Here is a 23,950-nt window from a genome sequence, read left to right on the forward strand (position 1 = left end):
AGCTCACGAACCTGAGGAGGAGGAGGAGGAGGAGGAGGACAGATGCTCAGATTAAAAAGCAAATAGGCTTCAGATGAGGGCAAGGATTGGTTTGATGGCTGCTGATGTCATAAAGGCATGGTGGGTCCCCTAAAGCAGCTGCAGTTCCAATAGGGATGGGGCATTTTGGGAGGAGGCTCTATACATGGGAAGGGTTGCAAGCTTCCCAGAGTCTTCTTACCATCCCTCTCAGTGTTCTCTCTTCCCAAGTCAGCTTCTGGAGAAGTATTGGCAGGAGGTTGATGGAGGCCAGCAAGGCTGGTGGAGAAACACCTCCACCCCATCCAACCCATCACCCTCTAGCTGGGTGCAAAGGGGAAGGGGGGTTGGATTGCTCTGCTAATGTCTGAACCAAACCTACATTACAAGAGTTTCTTGAATGTTCAAGGATAATTTTTTTAAAAATGGACATAGATAACAAACTTATAAAATGTTGATGTTCCACAGTGGCCTTCTTCCTGGCCTCTGCCAGTTTTGCAAATGTGTATTTGGCAAGCCTTTCCATGCTCAGAACAAGGAGAAGTGGAGAATTATGTTGGCTCAGCTTTGTCTCCAACCATGTGCATTAACTTAGCAGATTAATGTTGCATTTACTCAGCACAGTTCTGCAAAGCAGAACAGGAAATACAGCACTATAGAGTTCACGGGAGTAAATATAAAATATTAGGTCAAAATTGTCTGACCTACTATACAAAAAGAGTCATCTGTTCTGAATTCATTTTACAGCCATTTTAATATGTATTCATTCACTTCAAGGATATACTGTACTTTGCCTACACTGTTATGGGCTGCAGATGCCTCCAGACTCACTATTTTCTGGAAGGGATTAAAGTGCATACTGGAAATTTAGGTTTGCACAATTAAAGTGATTTAAAGTGCTCTGGAGCTCTAGTGCAACAAATTCACTTTTGCTGAAAAAAACCCGTACAGACTTTTTATGGTTAGGAAAGGGAAATCCACTGAAAAGTGGGGGATGAACAAATGACGAACTGGAAAACATACAAACACCCCACAAACAAATCAGAATGAATGCTCAAAAGGACGGGATATAACCTCTGTGTGAGCTTTGTGCAACACATCTGAATGAATGCTCAACCAACAGGTCATCTGGAGGAGCCCTGAGGCTGCATGTTTATTCAGATGAAGTCCTATTGATCTTACTGGGGCTTACTCCCAGGTAAGTGAGGTTAGGATTGCAGCTTAAGGCAAGGCTGTGTCTAGGTTTGAGTGGGCCCTTGACACAATGCCCTCTAGTTGGGCATTTGCTACTGCAGTGAACTTCCAGCTGTGAGTTTACCTGGTGGCAGCATTAGGTAGCTGTCAGCCACCATTTTATATTTCCCACAACACCCCTGATGTAGCATCACTCTGGAGCATTGTGGGAAACTTAAATTGGTGGCTTGCATACTCAGCTGCCCAATATAGAGGGCCCAGGGGATGGTAGGCAATGCCGAGGCATCAGGAACCTGGGAGCGATCCAAGGGGGCCTGGTGCTGATGCTGGACCTGGACTTCTTATTCTTCATGTCCTCCATTTTATCTCTCATCACTTGGTTACTCAATGTTTGATGGCTCACAGCTGAATGTGTGAACTGCCTCTCTTGAGAACTGTTGTGGAAGGTGCAACATGAAACCACTACCTGTGATTAGGGAATGGCAAATCATTCAATTTCTGTTTCCTCTCACTTTCTCTTTTTTCCAGTCTTCAGTTCTCCACATTCATTTGCAAAAATAAATAAATTGAAAGTCCTCATGAAAATTCATCAGTGTTTTAGTGAGAGTTTCTCCTAATACATACATATGTGTGCAATTTTTTGCCCAATATACATATTTTAACAAAACAATATCCCCCAAAATAATGCATTATTTTTTTATTTTCAATAATATACGCATTTGTATAGACACTTTACCGCTGTATGTACAGTTTCATATGCATTACTTGACCAGAGAACTGCATTGCAAAATTCAGAGAAGTGCAAATTTGGAAGGAGGGCTGTGTTTTCGTTTGCAGATTGTTTTGGAAGGTGTGGATTAGGAAGGTTTGCCTTTAAATGTGAAATGGTTCTCTCCCATCCTTACCTGTGATGTTTCATTTGTGATGGCAAGTCATCTCCTGAGGTTTCAGTCAACATAGGATAGGTAGGTATGTGAACAGGACCTTAGCCAATAACAACTATTGTTGTTATTGATGATTATTATAGTAATTGTAACATTTCTTCCAGTCTAAAAGACAGTGGGAGACATTCAACAAAGCTATACTCAGAGCAGACCCATTGAATGCAATGGACTTAAATCAATTGATTTCAATGGGTGTGCTCTGAATTTGACTAATGTTGGATATTACTGAGTACCATTTTGGTGGGGGTGGGATTGTACTGAGCTTGATATTATCTGAAAATTTTAGAACAGTAACACTTCATGTTCACTAGAGGACCAAATCAGTTGTGATGATAAATGTGTTGCCATGCCTTCCCCACTCCCAAGCCAGTTCTCAACATCAGGTCTCATCAGGAAATCTCAAGATGTGTTCCTACACCACTGTATACCATGCACAACCAGACTTCCCAATTTTGTGTAGTATTTATGCACATACAGCAGTAGGCATGTAGATGCCCCTTTGAAGATGTCCAAGTGAACATGTGGACTCTAGGTCCAGAGCCCAATGGGCTGGGCCAGCACCAGAAGGCGGCCAGATTGGGCCCAGGCTGAGGGCTTAGGGTGGGAGGGTAACACTCCCGTTCCATGATCCAGTTTGGCTCTGGACCTTGCTGCAGATTGCAGAGAGGGAACTTCCAGGCACCCCCATATACAACCATGCAGGCCCGCGATGCCTGCCTGCATGCCCCACCTACCTGTCCTGTTGGTTGATGGTAGGCATGTGCATGTAGCACGCACAGCATTCACTGCGGTGGGAGAGGTAGGTGGGGCATGCGGGTGAGTGCCACAGGCCCGGGGCGGGCTGGTGCCCAAGGGCTCAATCATGCCTGGTGCCAGCCCTGCCAATGTGCTTCATCTTGCTCCCTCTTCATATATTTATCCTATGTGTGGAGGAATGCACTAAAGGGCAATGGAGGCTGGATCACGAGGGCTGTACCCTTCCCAATCAGAATGCCAAACAGTTTAGAACCCCCCCAAAAAAACCTCAAAACTACACACTGTTTCCTGCCCACACACATTTTATAATTTGTTGAACTTATAGAGGCTTGTGAAGACATTTCTGTCAATCTCCTGTTCTCTGGCCAATCAGCTTCCTGTTTTCTGCATAATCAGCTCTCTGCACCACTCAGCCAATCCTATTCTAAAAGTATAGCTACGGCAAAGAGGTCCCTCCCAGGACTACCTGCTTGTCAGCCCTACTAGGCTCCTGTTGTTATGAGGCCTATCCAGCACACCCAGTATAACAAATGATGGAGGAGTCAGGACTGCTTGAAGAACAGAATCATACATTGGTTCTGAGCATGCTCAGAGCTATTTCCCTGAGGCCATATCTCCTCTTTAGTAACCAGAGAAGCAACAGGGAATTTTTCCTACTTTAAGGAGCTTTTTTGTTTTGTTTAGGGGTTTTTTGTGACCTTGCTAGAGACAGGGAGAGCAAGCAGGCACACAACAGTGAGTTTATTTCTATAATAAATATCTACATTTTTTTACTTAATAATTTTGCATTTGTTTTTGTGAATTGGGGAACTGGAAGGGGAAATAGTGGATGGTTTGTGCATTTGTTGCAACAAACTCTGTATTAACCATTTTCCTGCATTTACTCATTTAAAAGTTGGGTGGGGCAGGGCAGGCTGATCTGAGCCACTTGTAATTCCAGAGTGTTTTCCACAGTATTTCCAGAAAAGCCCCTCCTGCAGCTTAAGTTCAGAATATTTTCAGTGAAGAGGAATGAAGGAAAATGCTGGTACTGCCTTTTCTAGTTTGCTTTTCTGTGAGTTTTGTCAGTGATTTCTAAAATGAAAAGTTTGGACTCCATGCCTGTCTGGATATGACTCTGCACCCTTCCCCAGACCTAGAACATATTCTGCTTAATCTCAGACATAACAGAGACTGATCATGATTAGTGAAGTGTGATGTACTCTGCACATGAGCAGAGATTATTACTTCACATTTTCAAGACCCAGCCATGCACTGCAAGTATGTTTTGCTGTGCTCTGTTGTGCCCTAGCTCAAATGAAACAATTATTTTTGTCTATTGATTGGAATATTTTATTCTTTTAATTTGGGGGGGGGATTTTGGATAATGGAAAGTTAAATTGATCTTGGGGGGAAGAAAAACTGTATGCAACTGGAAGCGACTGTTCTTCACATTTTAAATGTTTTTGTGTGCGTTTAGTTTTTTGGCAGGGGATGTGTAGGAGCAATCAATAAATGAATTCAGAAACTTATGCCATGCGATATGGCTTAATTTCCAAATAAGAGATGTGTTGTCTGAAGATACTTGACCCTCTTATATGGAAGCTCTTCCTCTGTCCATAGGTGTGCAGAGAATTGACATATTTTAAGTGAGGAGACAGTATCACTCTGCACATGTGTAACGGCACTCTTTCCTAAATAAGTGCTGTATAAATCCTACTGGGATGAAAACAGCAAGGGTTAAAAATTGTACCCCCCCCCCCAGCAAGTCAAAATGTTACCAGCCGCCACTATTAAAGGGCTATAGTGTTTTTTACTTTGTTGCTGTAGCCCCACATCACGGGTGCTGGTGAGGAAATGTGGAACACTCTGATTCATAATGCAAAGTAAAGTCTGACAGATGTTATGAAAGGAAAGGAAGGTGTGAACTGGCTTTTACTTTAGGAAACAAATATGCATTTCCCTGCACATCACTGACTGAAGTAAAGGTTGAGTATAGCCTAAATATTCATTTCTAGGCTGAAATCAGCTATTGACAGAATGAAATTTCAGCTCATTCCTGGCCTAATCAACTCAACCCATCTTGACTTTGCCATCTCTAGTGAGCCAGTTGTGTGGTTGTTTTAGTTATTTAAAAATTGTGACTCTCCTTACCCTTATCCATTATTGCAGGGGTAACCAACGTGATGCCCTCCAGATGTTGCTTGACTACAATTCCCACCATCCTTGACCTTTAGCCATGCTCGCTGGGGCTGATGGGAGCTAGAGTCCAACAACATCTGGACAACACTATGTTGACTGCCCCTGCATTATTGGAAAACATGTGAGTAGATGTACCAACAAACTAAAGTAACTGGAAGTACTAGTTTGCCTCTATATGGCACTGGTTAGGCCTCATCTTGAGTACTGCATCTAGTTCTGGACAGCGCGCTTTAAGAAGGATGCAGACAGACTGGAACAGATTCAGCAGAGGGCAACAAGGAAGATCAGGGGCTGGAAACAAAGCCCTAACATGCCTAACTGGGCATGTTAAGGCATAAGAAGAGAAGACTGAGGGCAGATACGATAGCACTGTTCAAGTGCTTGAAAGGTTGCCATACAGTGAAAGGCCAGAAGTGACCTTTCTACAGATGCAATATTCCTAACTCAGCTTCAGCACAGCTTGTACAACACCACTAATCTAAAAGCTGCACCCAGTTCCGCACATTTCTTAATGGTTCAGCAAGTCAAGAATGTTCCTGTGTTGTTAACCATTGGCATTGCTTGTTCAATTGTCTTTTTTGGCTACTTTAGACAGGATGAAAGCAGGGTATCCCTATACAAACTGAAAGTATGCCTTAGAATCCCTTGTGTTCTCCAGCAGAGCCTAATAAGGATGAGCGAATCTGTCAATTTTGCTTTCTCTCCATTTCTCCTTTTTCTAGATCAGTTAAAAAACTCTTCAACAGCATTTCAGTGAGAATTTCTCCTAATATACACATTTCTATATGCATTTCTCCCTAAAATAATGCATTTTGTATGTTATTTTCACTATGTGTTTCTATGCATACTTTATCCACTTTCGTACACATTACTTGGCTAGACAGCTGCACTGAAACATTCAGAGAAGTGAGAATTATGAAGGATGGCAGTGTTTCAGTTTGCATGTTGTTTTGCAAAATGCAAATTTGATGGTTTGCCTTTAAATGCGAACTAATTTGAACTAATTCCTCGGGCCTAGCCCTGCTAGCTAGACATTTGTGTATGAGTTGCTTCCAACATAGCAGGAAACCCTTGAATTCTGCCAATGCGGACAGCTGCCTAGTCTGCCTGTCTGGTGAAGCCAACCTGGTTAATTGCACTCTCAGAATTAACCAAAATGGTTTTTACTATGCATACAGTCTCCATTAGTCACTCTTAGTCAGAATACATGGGCCTGTGCAGGTTGGATATTGACATTTCTGCAATTTGCACAATAAAAGTTTAACCGTTTACATCTCTACAGCTTCATCAATGTATCACCTGTTCTGCTGATTGGTACTTATACATGCCTTTATTCTTTTTCTCTCTCTTTCTCCTCTCTCTGTTTCTCTTTCCTAAGCATGCAAACGCAAAGAACAAGAACCAAACAAAGACAGGAACAACTCCCAGAAGAAATCTCGTCTGGTTTTCACCGATCTCCAGCGCAGAACACTTTTTGCCATCTTCAAAGAGAACAAACGTCCATCCAAAGAAATGCAGATCACCATCTCCCAACAGCTGGGCTTGGAACTTACCACTGTCAGTAATTTCTTCATGAATGCTAGGAGGCGGAGCCTCGAGAAATGGCAGGATGATTTGAGCACCGGGGGAGCCTCCTCAACCTCTACCACTTGTACCAAAGCATGATCGGAGAGCAGAATCTAAATTGGGCACAACTCAACTAATATATATTAAAAGGATTCTTATTGGGGCCCTTCACTGGTGATTTGAAAGCACAATCCTCTTAAAACACTAATACTGATTTACAACGTGGGACATTTAAATTTTATTTAAAATGACTTTTAAGGTTGCTTTTTAAAAAATGTACAGGTCAAAAATACATTCAAGGCAGACTAAGCATGCGTGAAATAGAAGTAGGTGATTCATGACTGAAATGAATTCAGGACCAACATGACTACACCAACCAAAGCTTCAAAGATTCATCAGCTTTGAGATCGGTCAACAAAATGGCACCAACTTTGCTAAAATTTGTTCACCAAAAGAAATCCAAACATGTCTAACCTAGTTCATTTCCAGCATGCTTAGCTTTTCCAGACTACTATACCCGAGCTCACAAACACTGAAATATACAAGTACTGAGCACAAATTTAAACTAGACCTAAGAACATTGGGTTTTTTATTTTAGAAACTCAGGCGTTGTTATGTTAAACATTTTCAGAATTATCTGACTTGCTGTTTTAAAAAAATTGTTTATGAACATTTGGTCTTGGATCAGTACGATTTGGTTCCCTTGAACCCAAACTATCAAGCACAAAGACAACAGAAAGCAGGAACAGCTCTGGACTCTTTGCCTGTTCTTACAAGACGTGCTCGGAGTTAGGGGGTGTTAGTGAACACATTGGTTTCAAGCACACTTTTGCAGGTCTTCACAATTTCTATTTGTACATAGTGCAGACACACACTCAGGAAGCCAGTTTAGATGCTATCACAGACAGAGCAAATGCAACACTTGAAAAGCTCTAGATATTATTTTTAAAAAACCAACCATTAATATGTCCTAATCAGTTACGAGGCATCTAAGTTCATCATGTCATTTTTTTTAAAAAAAATTGCCACATCAGTTCTGTATTTGAGTTAGTTAGTGTTTCCGGGCATGAAATTAAACCAATGCCTTCAAGATGTCACTGACCACTGGAGCATTTATCTAAATATGCTCTACAAGTCTGTTCCATGGATAAAACCATCCCACCTACCACCTCATGTAAGAATGCAACACACCAAAGATGCAGGATATTGCAAGCCAAAGACCATTATAACATACCATTTTCTAACATCATTCTCATTGCCATTGTTCCCATCACCAATGTAGTCAGATTTTGAATATGAATCAACATCAGGCGACGTACAGCTCTTATTTCAGTTCACCCTTCAAGTGAGCTAAAAGAGATGATGTCCTCAAGTGAAGCATCAAAAATAACTTTTGATCACACTAGGGTACAGTGTTCACCTAATGATGCCCACACACATGCGCACCATCTTTCTCATCAGAATAGCTATGGTCACTCAATGTGCATATTTACCAGTGAATAGCCCCTTTCCTTGGAACACCACTTGAGTGTTCAAAAGCAAGCCAAATGCTGTAACGATCCTTTAAAGACACTTGAGACTCTTTTATGTACTACTTAATCGAAACCAAAGAAACGTTTTCTGCACCTACTTCTTCTGCAACAAACTGTTCCATTTAGGGGGGGGGGGAATAAAGAAATGAATAATAATTTAAAAAAAAACCAAAACAAGGAAGCACGTCAGGAAATAAACCAATGCTAACACACTGTGTTTTGACAGACATCTTGGAACATTTTTAGGAAGCAGAGTTCAAAGAAAGGGTTGACAAGAAAGGAAAATGAATGGAAAAGCCAACGGGATTGCTGCTTCATTTGACAACTCAGTAATCTTAAAGTTGAAGATTGTCTTTAATTTGTGCCTATGCAGTTTTTTCAAAAGAACAAGGAACAGAGCAACCGAGACCTCAACAGCTACAATACCAAAGATGAGGATTTCTCACGACTTTTAGTTCAGTTCATTATCTCCCCTTGCACAGCTAATAGGCGTATAGCACGATTGATCTGTGTAAAGGTAAATTGATTCTGTTTCTTTTCAGCAACAACAAGCAAACACAAAAAAGGATGTTTTTTAAAAAAAGTTATTTTCTTTTTTCCAATTTCTGCTGTCACATGGAATCTTCTAAAGGATTCCATGGGCTCCAAGTATAAGATGTTGGGATACTAATCTAACGAAGCTTCTCCAACCTGACATAGTGTGTGGGGAAGCATCTTACCAGTTAAATGCTGGTTTTGGTTCATTGGGGTTATATATGTTACATGCTTTTTAAATGATCATTTAGGAGATGGGGTAAAGGATATGTTTTGTGTGTGCAAATGAATGACATTTTGTTGCTTCATGCTGGATAATTTCACACTATTAGAAAGGATCCTAAATTATATAATCCAGTCAAGGAATAATTTGTTCCTTGTCAGATCTTCAGGCAGTTTGACTTCATTATCCAGTGTGATTCACACGGCCATGACCACCCAGTCGTGACCACCCAGGTCCAGTTCTTCCTACTAGATCGGTGTTTCTCAAACTAGGAAATCATACAATTCCTCGAAATCTACTAGATATTCTGGCCACCAAGCAGGGCCTGTGATCAGCTCCTACACACACAGCGCCATCATCACCCATACCACACAATTTCTTCCCTCAGACTCCTATACATTCTCTCTCCCTGGAATACCACCTTTCTGACCTCAGGAACATATAACATCTGGGTTGCAAGATTCTCTTCTCCTCTGTCATCAATATGAGTGGAGCTATAATTTTTCTTTTGGGAAATCTAGAATCTTGATTGAAACACTGTTCTCAGTGACTTGTATTTAATCCTTCTATAATGGGAATAGGGACCCATCAGTGATATTCTGTCTCCATCCAGAACATGCATTCTGTCAATTCAAGGTAGAAATGAAATTTTCTTAACTATTATATGCAAAATCCACCTCCAGTCACTGCTGAAAATGTGAACCGCCTCTAAGGCACTTGCAACCCTTCTGAGGGACATTGATCTACCATTTGGGAATCAATGGCCTAAGCTTGATGAGGAGTTGAAGAAGTTGACTTGCAGGCATTATCTGCATCAAAACTGAAGTGACTATTGCTATCAAATACACAAATTTCAATAGCAAAACTCCCATTGGTTTATATAGTTCTGGACTACACTCTCAGGTTAAATTCATAACTATCTGAGGTTAGGACTTTTCCTTTATGGGCTGCTAAAAATTTTTAAAAATTCTTTTTAATAAATTAATGATAGCTATGATCAACTTCTTCATAAGAAAGAAACTGGAACCCTTATGTCAATAGAACAAACTTGAATTTCTCTATGAAAAAGAGGCATTCAAGAAAAAACATTACTTCAAAATCTAACCTGAAGATACAAAACAAAAGCATCTGAAATTCAGAGTTGCTTTGATATGAGATGGATTTCGCTTTTATCAAAAGAGTGTTGGCCGTAAAGTTTTTGAGCCAAAAATCTAAATTTCTCTTCCTTTTTATTTTAAGAATTGCTATAGCAGCAATTGTATGCTTGGACTGAGGCCTATTCATTGCTGCAGTGGCTGATCAGTGGTCATAAAACATTAACACTGCATGAGGTTTGCAAAACCTACACAGTGGTCTCACAGATAGACCTCCTTGTGCAAACGAAAAGATTTACAAAGTTTATGTGATATTCCAGGTCCTGACAGATCTGCGCATCTGCAGGGTTGTAGATGTGACCCATCTCTACAAAATAATATATATATATATTTGCAACCTGGGTCAATTGGGGTCATTTTCTATTCAAGAATGTTCACTTATGCAATGCGGTTGGTTCATTGTTTGATTTGATTTGTTCATCTGCTTCTCAGACCTTTAACAATCTCTTATTAGGAATACAACATGGTACTTTAGTTAAAGGAACAACACGCTATTTCCTACCTTTTCAAATATTCTCTGTTTTTCCTTTGCTTGCAAGGGGCAGATGGATGATTCTGGGTTGCATCCTAGGCAGCCTACTCAGTTCAAGCACAGCACTGACCAGGCCTGTCAGGCCTTGCCCTTGCCCTGCATGAACACACCTTCCCCTCCCCTGTGGCTGTCTGTACATTGCAGGGAAACATTAGCAGCGATAAGCAAGCTGTCTTTCTCGGAAAGTTCATCTGCCACAACTGCTCTTATTGTATCCAGGAAGCCCTGATAAAAGTTCTGAGGAACCCCAGAGTTCCTCAGACTGAAAATTACTGGTCTAGAATCCATTTATATCTCCTTTCTCGCCATTGTTAGTTTGGGTGGGGTACTTCCTCATCTTCAAATGCTCACTCTGTGTGTCACCCCTCCACCATCAGACACACTCAGGATTGCAGAAGGAGATGTTGTTGTTGGATCATTTCTTATACAACATGGACAGCACCCCCAGTCCTATCAATTGGCACCATGTAAGTGACAGGCTTGATCACTTACAGACCACAGACAGAAAAGAGGGAAAACCTGCAAAGTGCCTAGCCAGCAAACAGTCAAAAATGAAAACAAAAATAGGTTTATTGCTGCCCAGTAAATGACTTTTGTTTTCATTTTTGGCTGTTTGCTGGCTAGTCACTTTGAGGGTTTTCCCTCTTTTCGTCTATGGTACATTTGGGGTGCCTCCCTCCTTGCTTTCCCGTTTTGGTCAGTTACGGAGACTTTGCATCCAGTTAAATGGCTGCAAGGAGAAAGAGTTACTAAATTGCAGAATTCCTCCTTTGCTTTGCCTAAAGAGACTCTTGCCCTGTATTAAAAACAACCGAGCGAAGGGGAGAGGCTTCCTCCCCCCGCATCAGAATACACACACATAACTCTGCTACAAGGAACGCTGTGTAACGCTAAGTGTGCCCCTATGCCTTGGGCCAGAATCACCAGCTGAAACAGTATCAGAACAAATCCCTCTGTCTTCTACTGGGGCTCCTCTAGCACAAATTACTGTCAAAGATGCGGACAAAATCTCATTGCAGCCATACCAGACAGACAAGCAGTGGGAAATCTGTGCTCAGCTATCTATGGAAAGACTAGATGACACTATAAACAGTTCTGCTTGCTGTCCAGAGGATTGTAATCTGTGTGAGCCAGAGACCATGCAATGAAGGATCCCGCTCTCACTCTCACCCACACCCACACCCAATTTCTGTGATTTACAGGCAGGCACCATAGGCAACCAAAATCTAATTCTTAAAAAAGAAACATGGAAGAGTTGAGCTTAAGATGTTAAGGAGGATGTCTTCAGTTTTGCTCAAGATAATTGCCTGTATATAAACTGTACACCTGATGCAAGAGATCACTGCAATTTGGCTGCCTAGCCAGTGGTTCTGTTCTTATGGACTAGGACCTCACTTCTCAATTTTTACACAAAAGTTTGCATGGAATGTTTTACCTGGCAAAAGGCTTAGGTTGCAATCCTATGTTCACTTACTTGGGAGTAAGTAACATTTAACTCAGTGGGACTTACCTTTGAATAGGCATGTGGAGAATTAATTATGTTGGTAAAGCAGTAAGCCAGGGATTGGGCACCTCTGGCCCTTTAGCTGTTGCTGGATGCCCAACAAGCATGACTGATCGTCTCCCTTCTTGCTGTGAGTTATATGGCATATCTGCACTACAAATTTCTAATGGGCTTCCCCTAAGAATCCTACGCACTGTGGCTTGGGAAAGTGCAGAAAAATCTCCCTACCTGCCTCACAGAACTATCACTGTCTGGGGAAAATGAAAATGCTCAACTTTTTAAAGTCTGCCCTGCTTAGCATCCTGTGACTGGATTTATTTGTTTTAATTTTTCCCTTGATGACTTTTTTTTAATGGCTCCGACAGAGGGTACATTTTATGACTTTTGCTTATCATCACACATTAGTTCTTCCATTACTTCTGTCTTTTTGTTTTTTTTACTATACTATACTACTCAGAACAACGGACAATACATAAATCTCACAGGGGTCTGTCACGTAGAGTAAGGCATTAGAAGTGCAGGTATAGCTGTGCTCATCAGCATTGCACTATGGTCTTGAGGTCAGCACCAGCATTGCACATGCACACCAAAAAATGACAGAGCAAGCCCTGAAGGGCCATGTTCCAGTGCAAGATGCCATAAGAATGAGGAAAAAGAGAAATGTGGAGGGCAGATTCATTGCAAATAATTTTGTTTTTCAGGGACAGGTCAGTTAAAGCCAGTAAGGCCCTGGATTTGCTATCAATTAAGGCCCTGGGGTAAATACAACTGTGTTTTGGCTAGGACCAGAGTACTCAAGTGTTTATAGAATATACTGTATGCACAAATATGCATTTCTGATGGATATATGTGTGTCTGTTGTACATGGATGTGTATATACACACACACACGTCAATTTACCAGAGGTCTCACTCTAAGCTCTGATGTCATCTCTGATGTCATCAACATTCATATTGGTGAAAAGGGATAATCCCAAATTGTGTCCTGTCCAATCTTAACATCTAGTATGTCTAGTCAGGCATGAGAAGCGTATTATATTTTAATAATATAAATGCAAAAGAAAGTATTAATGTTTGACATCCCATTGTAGTTCCAGCAATGGTGGTCCACAGTTTAGCCAATTATTCTGAATCAATGTATGGCATACAGCCCTTCTTCTGAGATCTGAAGGTAGCCAGCCTCTCTGGCCCCATTACAAACAACTCCAAACAGGCACTTCTGTTCCTAATCTTGTGCAATTTTGTTTTTCTTTTGTCTCAACCAGCTTTTCTTTGTTCCAACTGCACTATTGGTGAACATTTATGTGACTGTTGCTTCCCTATCTGCCATGCACACAATGGCAAGGCTTTCTCACAGACAACGCTGACGTGTTTAGCATGTTTTATATATGTCATAACTTATACTTCTGTATATTTACACTGATTACTGTCCATTGTATGTGTTCTGCTCCACAAAGAAAATTTAGCAAAATAGTATCCCAACATCTTCCTTACCATTTATACTTGGAGTTATTTTTCATGGGCACATCCAAGATGAATTCAACTTTCAAGAAACCTTGGATATTGTTTAATCATCTGTGGAGGAACAAAGAATGTGCTTGATTACTTCGGTTGAATAGCTTTATTCTGGATCTCTCTTAACTAAAGCTAAATCCAAAGACCTTCAAAGGACAAAAACCAGCAAAACGTAAAGCTCAGACCGACTTACGGGAATAGCAACCTCCTTTTTTAAAAACCCAAAAAAGAGGAGACGTGGCAATGACATAGCTATGGGGGAACAAAAATTCTGATGTTTTTTCTTGCTTGTCACCATATTTAAGTATTTTGTGATTTTTTAAAAAAAGATTATGCTTGCCCTACTCTATATTTATTATGGGAATTATTATTTTTGCTATTGTTTAAAAGTTATGCCAGTAATCTTCACAGCCTTTATTTCTTTCATGATATGTTTGGGCTATATTGGTGGTTATGAATCATAAGATTTATTTTGATTAGATTAAGACTCAAACTAAAAGCCTTAGCTCTAGTTAAATCTTCATTCCAACTAAAGCTTCTGTCAATTCCAATGGAGCCCGTGCACCATTTTGGATTTTGGACACAAGTTTAGCTGGAGCTAAAACTGTAGGGTCAGGCTTCTACTGATTACTTTTCATGATTATTTACATGACATTCCTGATTATTTTGATTGTTGCAATCCATATGGATATGCTCCCAAGCATGTCCCATTGAAATGAACCAAAGTTGTGCAAGAGCATGTCACGGATTTCAGTGGGCTGTGTGTAAGAGCCTTTTCTGCTGGATTGTGCTTTTTTTTTTTTTTGCTAGACTTATTTTACTTTTTTATCAATCCTAGAATCATAGTGCATCCTAGATGCAAATCTGAGGTTGGCACATAAATTTAATGTTTGGGGGGGAGGGAGTATTTGTAAAGTCCTGTTACAGACATGTGGGGAAAGACAAGATACCAAAAATATTAAAGATCCCCCACCCCCTCTCCCCAAATTGGGGCATGTTTTATTTCTTATAATCAATCTCAATAGTTTATAAAATGATCGACCCTTAAGTTATTTAAGTTAATTCCTCCTTCTTACCTCACTCAAAAAAAGAAAACCAAAAAACAGTGAGGCATACCTTTTTAATTATTATTATGGCACATAAGAGCCTTCATAATATAACCTATTTATTTAACTTATTCAGCATCTACTGAAGGTGCCCTTGTATAGTTTATATTTTTATTTTTTTTATAAAATCAACGTAAAGCACTACAATTTATTTGCTGTCAGAACAACAGTGATGATTTTTATTTTTTATTTTTGGACAAGCAAGGAATATTTTGTCTAAACAATGCATTCAGGAACAACAGGGGATTAAAAAAAAAAAGACAAGACACTGCAACACTTTGCCTGAACTTTGTGGCTTTTTAAAAACCTAAGCTGGGGGGAAAATATAAAATAACAACAAGCAAAAAAATAATAAATGAATAAAAAAACTAAAAAGAGAGAAACCCTTAAAGTAGCTGCTTCCAAGAATGAACTTTGTGTGTGTAAAAAAAAATGAAAAGGATTAAAAAAAAACAGAAAAAAGGAACAAAAAAACTTTCTATTTCTAGTGAGAACCAAAGAGGCTACCTCACTGACTTTTTCCATTTGTAATTTTAATCGTGTTGATGATACCAAAGATACCAAAGATTTCTTTCTCTGTGCGGTCTGCATTTTGCTTGTGCTCTTTATAGTTTTAACTTTTTCTCCTTTACATCCACTATGGACAGCTGCAACTCAGATGCCCCCCCTCCTAAGAAACACCATTAGAGGGATCTGCTAATTCTGAAGAAGTCATTTTCTGTGTTTATCTTTCTGCCACTCCCTCTCCCCCCCCCCCAGGTCCCTTCTCCCTGCCTCCAAAAAAGGGGTCCAACAGCTTGATCTCAAGCACAGTTGCCTTGATTCAGCAAGAGAAATCTACGTGCAGAAAAATTGTCTTCTGTGTGTACAGCTGATAGGATTGCCCATTGACATTTGCATCATGACACTCATGCATGCTGCACTGACCTGGAGGGGTGGCCATGTACACCCCTTTCTGGAGTGGCTTGAACTGGAAGGGATGCACATCCCTTTTTGGAGCAGCCTGAATGCATGTCCCTTTCTGGATATGCCTGAACTTGATGCACAGGGATGCATATCCCTTTCTGGATGGATCAGGATCTGCACATCCACCTACCAGATGGGTGGGGATGTCTGTTCCTTTCTGGAGCATCCTGAAGCAGATGAATGGGGATGTGCATCCCTTTCTGGAACTATTAGTTAGTATATGACACTAGTTGCCCATGACTACTGGTTGAGTGGGACCATTGGCTAGGATCCAAAGAATGAATGGAGAGAGCCAGTAGCTTAGTGGCAGGACATATGCTTTGTATGCAGAAGGGCACAGATTCAATCTCTGTCAACTCCAGTTAAGAATATCTCCTTTAGCAGGTCTGTGAGCCACTCTATGCATCCTTTTATTGAGCATTCATGACGATTCATGATGTTACCTGGGTGGTCAAGCACAATCCCGCTTCCAACACGGTTTACGCCTGCAAAGGTTTTGGGGTGGTTACACTGCTTCATTTCCAAGCGGTCCACATCCCATAACTTCCTCCTGAAATCCCCAATTTTTTTATATCATAAATGTTCTGGTTTATGTTTGTCCCACTTTTGTTGTGCTATAGTCCCTCCGGACAGCAATAATGTGGTAGTGTTGGGGAAGCATTGCAGAAGAAACTAAAGCAGAACAAACCCACCACTAGTGCACTATTATTGAGTCAAGAGCATGTTGCAGAATTCTGCTGCAATAGAACACCAGTCTGGAGCGGCTCATAGACCATGGAGAGGTGCTGTCAGTCAGAGTGAGTAAAATATCTGTTGAAAAAGTCTGGAAGAAAAAGAGAGAAATGAGGAGGAGGAGAGAGAGGAATATATGCTACAGCTCTTACTGTGAATTTATATTAATATAATCATGGCCCCACCCACTGGTGCTATGTGGCCCCCAACAGATTATTCCCTGAGGGAATGGAGCTCTTGAGAAAAAAAAGGTTGCCTGCTACTGGGCTACATGGAGCAATGGTCTGACTCAGTGTAAAAAAGCTTCATTTGTTCATCATATAATAGGGTTCTGGACTTGCAGCAAGTGCACCAGTTTTAATGGGACATCAGCTTGAGGGGAGGAATCCAGACTATGCTTAAGATTGCAGTTATCGAGTCCATATTTGGATGTGAGCTCCACTGAGATCAATGGAGCTTCTAAGGAGATGTGTTTAAGATATGGGTCAAAGAAATGAATGGGGTGAATGTGCAGTATCATGCCCTTAAAGCAGCCTTCTCCACTCTGGCACCCTCCAGATGTTTTGGACGACAACCCCAATCAGCCCCAGCCAGGCTGGTGAAGGTTGCCTTAAAGCAGGGCTTCACAAACTGTGGTCCATGGACCACTGGTGGTCCATGAGCTTCATCCAGTTGGTCTGTGGCATGCCCACATTAAATATCCATATTGATTTCTAACTGTATTTTTGTTGCTTATTTCTGATATTGTATTTTATTGTATTACAGTTTGAGTTCAATGAAATGCAAATTGTAATACGTAAAATACAAGATAAGAAATAAATGAAGCAATATAATACAATGAAAAATCATATAGAATCTAGCACAGTGCATTACAATTGCTACAAAAATCATTAAGTGGTCAGCCAAGCAATATTTAAGTAGGCCCCGTGTGTGTGTGTGTGGAAGTTTGGGAATCACTGCCTTCAAGTATACATAGAACCATACTCTTACTTAGAGGTTAATCCATTTAAGGGCATCTGCACAACTGTGGTTGGACAATTAACCTTACATCTCATTGGCTTCAGTTCGCCCAGTGTTTTTTTCCGGGATTGCATCCATCTGGAGGTAGAGCTCCAGTTGTGTTGGCATGTGTACACACACAAACCTCCAGGATGACCGTGTTTCCGCTTTCAATGGAAGAGGATGCTCAACAAGGCATCCCTTTGAACAGAAGGAACAGCCCACTTCATTGAAGTGAAATAGGGAAGCTCTTGCATGAATGAGAGCTTGCTTCTCATGCAAGTTTCTGTACAAGGATCAACTGGATCAGGGTATATGTGTTTGAGATCAAGGTGTGGGATTACAAACTAAAGAAGGCAAATATGTTGAACATGAGTTATGTTTTATTACTCTTTTGTTTTCATTGTTCCTAGGAAATTAACTTGGCCATTTTTTCTGCTGGCTGCTAAATACTTGTTGGAAATGTCTGGGGGATCTCACACAAGATTTGTTAGCACCATTTGATCCTGGTATACATAGGTTGTCCGTGTGTCCTACTTTATAGAAGGTAGTCTATTTGAGGACCATTCTGTATTTGAAGTGCAGTTAAAGATAACAAACCATCAGAAGGGAGAACAGCAGGAGATTTGAAGTTGCCCATCAGCTGTTAGCATCTGCAGAGCAGACTGAGCAGGCACATAGGACTCCTGCTTCCTGCCTTCTCCCACTATGGTAACATGTATCATATTTCTATTTGAATTTAAGCCATTATTCCTAAATCTGCATTTAGACATATAAATCAGTATATGCCAAATTTTGTGCAAAACCTGCGTCACCTGTTGTCCTCTTTGGTGATGCATTTCCTCTTTTTTTGTCAATGTATAAAGTCACCACAAGATACATCCTTAAAAATGAAAGAGAGGTTTGGCTGTCTCTTCCCGAGATTCAGGTTGTGACCATTACGATGGCTCTACAGAGCCTTCTTGTTCAGAGGCAGTGTGCAAAAACAGGTTAGGGCCTTCATTGCCTTCACATCCTGTTTATGGGATTCCTGAAGGCATCTGATTAGAAGATGTTGGACCAGACAGACCTTTAGTCTCATCCAGCAGGGCTCTTCTCATGCTCTTATGACCAATGCCAAAAAATGAAGCCAAAACATACTAGGACTAATATTGACTTACTGAAGTTAATTCAAACTGTTCATAAATGTTAAGAGGGAACCGAAGACTATGAGAGCATTAAAGACTTAAGACTGCCGTATTGCAATCATAATCCCATTTACCTGGAAGTAAGTCCCACCGAATTCAGAAGGACTTGCTTCTGAGTACACATAATTAGGATGGCACTATTAAGTCTCCCTTTTCTGCGACTGCTGTTTATTTGTAAAATTCTGGCTTTTGGCTTTAACCAGACCTTCAAGGTGGCTTACAACAAGATATTAAAAATTCAGCATTGACATGATAAATATCATTAGCATAGACTAAAAATGCAAGCAAATTCCACAAAACAAATATACAGCTTTTAATAATGATATTAAAGGTAAACCATAGGCAGATTAAACTACAGTCATCTTAGTAAGGGAAGGGCCATAGCTCAGTGGAAGAACATCTGTTCTGCATGCAGAAGGTCAATCCCTGGCATATCCAGGCAGGGCTGGGAGAGATCCCTGCCTGAAATCATGGAGAGCAGCTGCCAGTCAGTGTAGACCATTATGAGCTCGATGGACCAAGGGTCTGACTCAGTATAAGGCAGCTTCCCATGTTCCTAAGTGTTCAAAAGCATTGTGATTTTTAAAAAAAGGTTCTTCAGGAAAGAAGTAGCATCAAGGGTTTCCCTGGGCTCAGAATTCCATAAAGATGATATCACAACAGAGAGGGCCCTTTCCTAGTGAGCATCAATTTGGCCTCCCAAAAAAGAACATTTGAAGCAGGAACTCACTGTGTAGGGAGATCCATAACGAAAACAAAACCTGACCCTTTAAAGTAGCACCATCCTGCCATTTCTCAGCTTACAAGTTTGCAACACTCATTTAACCTACCTTAATAAGCTATGTTTGCTAGGTTTGATTCAGGAAGTGTTGTCTAAACAGGTTTCCAACAGATTCCACTTTAAGATCCCCCACCTTGTATTGGAGGAATACAGCAATGATTATCTGCTGGGCAGAGAGGGCTTATTCCCAGGCCATCCTAAACCACACCCATTCATCTCCACTGTCAAAGCTGATAGCACTATCTCTGTTTAGCATGGAGAGATATGCTGTGCACACCCCATGGCTGTGGTTGAGTTCTCTGGGTCAAGGGTGCCATTATAGTATGTTGAGTACTCCGCAGCAAAGTAGGAAAGCTGTGCTCTTGCAGAGTGCATTTGCTTCTATCTTTGCAGTTCATTTTCACGAAGCTTCCTTCCTTCTGACTGATGATAACATTGTTTAGGAAGCATCCGCGAGGATATAAACACCAGATTCAACTGCAGTGGAGACTGGGGGCTCCAAAGTGAGTGGGGCAGTGAATCTGCTCTGGGTTTTAGTCCAAACTTTCAAGGAGCTGTCCAAAGTGCTTCAGGGTAAACCCCAGAGTGGATTCCACTGCCCCACTGACATGGAGCCACCAACCACTGTGTGGTTCTGTCTTCTGTCAGGACAGGTTCACATACTTAGCACGACCTATATAGTGCATTTCTAGGGTTTCACAGGGACATCTCTGTAATCCTTACAGCAATCCTGTAAGGTAGGTTACTCTTATTATCTGCATGGTAATTCTATAAAGGAAGCCACAGACCTGAACTGACAAGATCTGAACAGGGTGGTTCATGACAGATGCTTTTGGAGGTCACTGATTCATAGGGTCGCCATAAGTCATAATCGACTTGAAGGCACATAACAACAACAACAATGCAGAGACTAAGATTCAGGACGAAGCTGAAGACAGAGGCTCACCAATTTAAGTCACTGCAGTGCAGTCCTTCTCATGCTTACTCAGATGTAACCCCCACTATGTTTAATGGTGCTTACTACCAGGAACTTGTTCATAGGAGTGTATCCTTAGAGACCGAATTGAGATTTGAATGGGCATATCCCACTCACACTTTCTAGGGCAGCTCACATCAGCTTCTAGATCAAGAAGATAGTCTGCTGCCCCCAAATCTAGTGTTGCCAAGAGCCTTATTCAGCCATTCAGCTTAATCACATGAGGAGGGACAGGGCCCCCCACTCCTGCTGGTTCTGCCTGCTGTGTTGCACCCCACACACCTTCCACATACTGGAGGGTGAGGTTTTAAGCAGGTAGCTTGTTGTACTTCTGCAGGCCCCCCACGGAATTTAGAACCCTGAATGCACGGGGTTCTAAATCTGAATGATGCCGGGAGCTTCTACTGGTTCAGCAAGCTTCTTGCTGCAGAGAAGTCCTGCTCTTTGCCCCTCCACACACTTCACTGGAGCTGCATGAAGCTGAAGGATGTGCAGATATTTCTCTTGCTTTACTTCAGATTTCAAGACTATAAACACAAAAGCCAGAAATGGCTATTTCCCCTTTTAAAAAACAACAGCAGCAACACCAGGGCCGGATTATCCATTAGGCTTAGTAGGCTGAAGCCTAGGGGCCCAGAGCTCTTGGGGGCCCGTGCATAAGCTAAAAAATTATCGCAGAACAGGAGCTTCCAAACGACCCGCCATCCCCCCTCTTCACTTACCTTTTTCTCAGCTGTTTTTTGTGGTTTGCCATCAATCAAGATGGTGGCCAAGGTTTCCCTAAGGGGCTGAAGCCTGTGCCGCCATCTTGGTTGATGGCACGCATGCATGCTGCACGTGCGCATTGCTGCCATCAACCAAGATGGCGGCAGAAGCTTCAGCTCCTTAGGGAAACCTCGGCCGCCATCTTGATGGCAAACCTGCGCGCAGTGCACACAGCCGCAAAAAAGTAGAAAGGTAGGGAGAAGGCCCCCCCAAACACCAATCAGCCTAGGGGCCCTCCTCAGCTTAATCCGGCCCTGGCAACAACTAGTCATTAGTGATGGGAGAGAAATTAGAGTTAGTTCACATTTAAAGGCTAACGTACCTAATTCACACTTTCCGAAACAGTATGTGAACCAAAACACGGTCATGCTTCAAAATGCACACTTACTTCAATTTTACGGTGCCGCTCTCCAGCCAAGGAATGCGTACAAAAATGCATACACTAATGAAAGTGCTGATAGAAATGCAGATATTGCTTGAAATAACATACAAAAATACACTAAATTAAAGGAAATTGCTTTCACAAAACTGTGAAATGTGTTTTCGGGATCATCGCATACAAAAATGTGTATAGTAGGGGAAATTCTCACTGAAATGCAGATGAGTTTTCATGAGAACCTGTTAAAAAATATTACCAACTGATGTAGACATGTGGAGAATGGAACTTAATTTAGAAAAATTAGAAATGGAGAGAAACTGAAATTTACATATTTCCCCATCCCAAGTTGTCGCTCAGTTCTCTCTTTTAGATACTTTGTCCCATTAGCCCCCCAGCCCGTCCTAAGATCTGTATGACACCTAGCACAGCAAATCCAATTATATCTGTGTAACCCCCTCCTCCAGCACCCCTTCTTAAGACTGACAGGGTTGGGGCCAAACTAGACATGACATCAAACGTGTCGCTGCCATGATAACAATAACAAGAATAAGAATAATATGCGGGCCAGGGAGAGGTAGTTTTCATCCAGTGAATGGAAGTTCAAGAGATAATAGGTTAGCTTATTTTTCTTAAAATCAAAAAAATGCAATGCCTATTTCTAAAAAAAGATTCAAAGCATCTTACAGCAGATTAAAAATATACAAAAAGTAAAACAAGACAATAATACAAAACAGTGCAAACAGCATACTACACACTATCATAACAACCACCCCACCTTCCAAAATATCAGGTAGAATCAACTAAAGAAAGGTTTGAAAGCAACTAATTGCAGCCATGGGGAGGGGAGGAGGATTTTTGTCAGCGCCACGGCAGGGGCGGAAAAAGTTAAACCCCCATTTTCTCTCTCCACCTTTTCCCCATGTCTGCTATTTTTTTCTTTTCAGAAAAGATGCAGCAGCCAATATAACCTTGCAGATGTTGGGGCAACTGCATAATTGCCTTGTCTTTTTGAATGTCACCCCCTTCCCGTTTTGCTCAGTACATATGAAGAGTTCAGGAGAACTCAAAAACGTGCTCACCATGACTTTGTGATCTTAATAAAGGTATCTGTGGGTTCTGGATTATTCTTTAACCCCCTAATGGTCCAACATGGCTATCCACAATTGTATTAGCAAAGAAAGAAAATATAAGAGGGTTATTGGCAAGTGGGACAGGTTTTCTCCTGGAGTGGCAATCCCCCACTTTTTTTCAACAAGCTGTTAGCAGTTCAGCATTGACTTTCCTACATCCAAACTGTGCCCTTCATCAGTTTGACGCAACCAACCCCCCCCCTTAAAAGGTTCATTTTTGCCTATGCATCCTTCCTTTTTATTTTTTTTCTTCCTCTAAGTGACACACCATTTTTCTTCTTCCTTTCTTGGATCCTATTGTGTATGTTTTATACATTATATATGGCAATATGCCTTCAACATAGAGCTATAATAATTCTCAGGATGCCTTCCATGTGTGGAAGACAATGATAGATCCTTTGTGTTAAGCCCCTCCCATCCAGGCCCTCCGTAAACCTCCCTCCCTGCAAGGGAACGTTGAAAGAAGGCCAAGAGCTGAACACAGAAAATGATTCCAGTTGGCAGGGCCCTTTGACGGCAATTGCATTTTCTATCAGACTCATGCTTCATGTGCAAAGTGTGAATTTACCACAGGATGAGTGCCTTGCTTGAACCAAAGCAACGATTTTGCCAGTCTAGACCTCTCTGTGCTTTTTTTTTATTCTTCCTGTGAATACCTCAGCGTCAACTGGGCCACCATATTGTAACTGGTGGGCTTATTGTACTGTGGTGCTTTGCAATGCAACCCTGCAAAGAACATGATTTGTAATAATAATACCAAAGGTCCTTCCCCTCTCTTCTTCTTCTGCTTCTTCTCCTTCTCTTCTTCCTCTCCCTCTCCTCTTCTCTCTCTTTCTTCACGGTTCCAAAGCTTTAAAATATAAACCTGGGCATGTTGGCAACGCAGACCGCTCAATTCCTTACCGAATTTTCTCAGATATACCTCATAGATAATAGTGTTTAGAGTAATGTTATTATAGCGTATGTAATAAATTATTCACTTGTTTCATTTTGGTAACTGTGATTTAAAAGAAATAAAAAAAGCTTTATACGTTTTAGGTTGTGCTTTTGTAATAGACAAGGAAAAAAAAGGTGCGCTTAAAGGTGTATGTCCGTCTTTTTTCCCTTTGGATTTTTATTTATTCTGGATTGGGGAAAGTTGCAGAATGAGCCCAAAGTTTACAGTTTTTCATACTTTGCTGAAGAAACAATCTGTGTTTATTTGCTCTGTTGAAGAAAAAAAAAAGTATGATTATTTTCTACATTTGTGCTACTTGGTCTGAACAATTAATTGTTCT

The 23,950-nt window shown here is 41.1% G+C and overlaps 1 protein-coding gene across 3 annotated transcripts in view; it reads left to right on the forward strand.

Annotated features, from left to right (window-relative positions):
* Positions 1-23,707, forward strand: part of ONECUT2 (one cut homeobox 2) — a 105,916-nt gene extending 82,209 nt beyond the window's left edge. For 2 of the 3 annotated variants that reach the window (XM_061615203.1, XM_061615215.1), the window contains one exon: positions 6,472-23,707. In XM_061615203.1, coding sequence (XP_061471187.1) covers positions 6,472-6,758 — 287 coding nt within the window. In that variant the 3' untranslated portion in view covers positions 6,759-23,707. The remainder of the gene's footprint in view (positions 1-6,471) is intronic. The other variant, XR_009761224.1, reaches the window with a different exon arrangement.
* Positions 23,708-23,950: the final 243 nt, after the last annotated feature.

Source organism: Rhineura floridana, chromosome 1, assembly GCF_030035675.1.
Source record: "Rhineura floridana isolate rRhiFlo1 chromosome 1, rRhiFlo1.hap2, whole genome shotgun sequence".
NCBI classification, from domain to species: domain Eukaryota; kingdom Metazoa; phylum Chordata; class Lepidosauria; order Squamata; family Rhineuridae; genus Rhineura; species Rhineura floridana.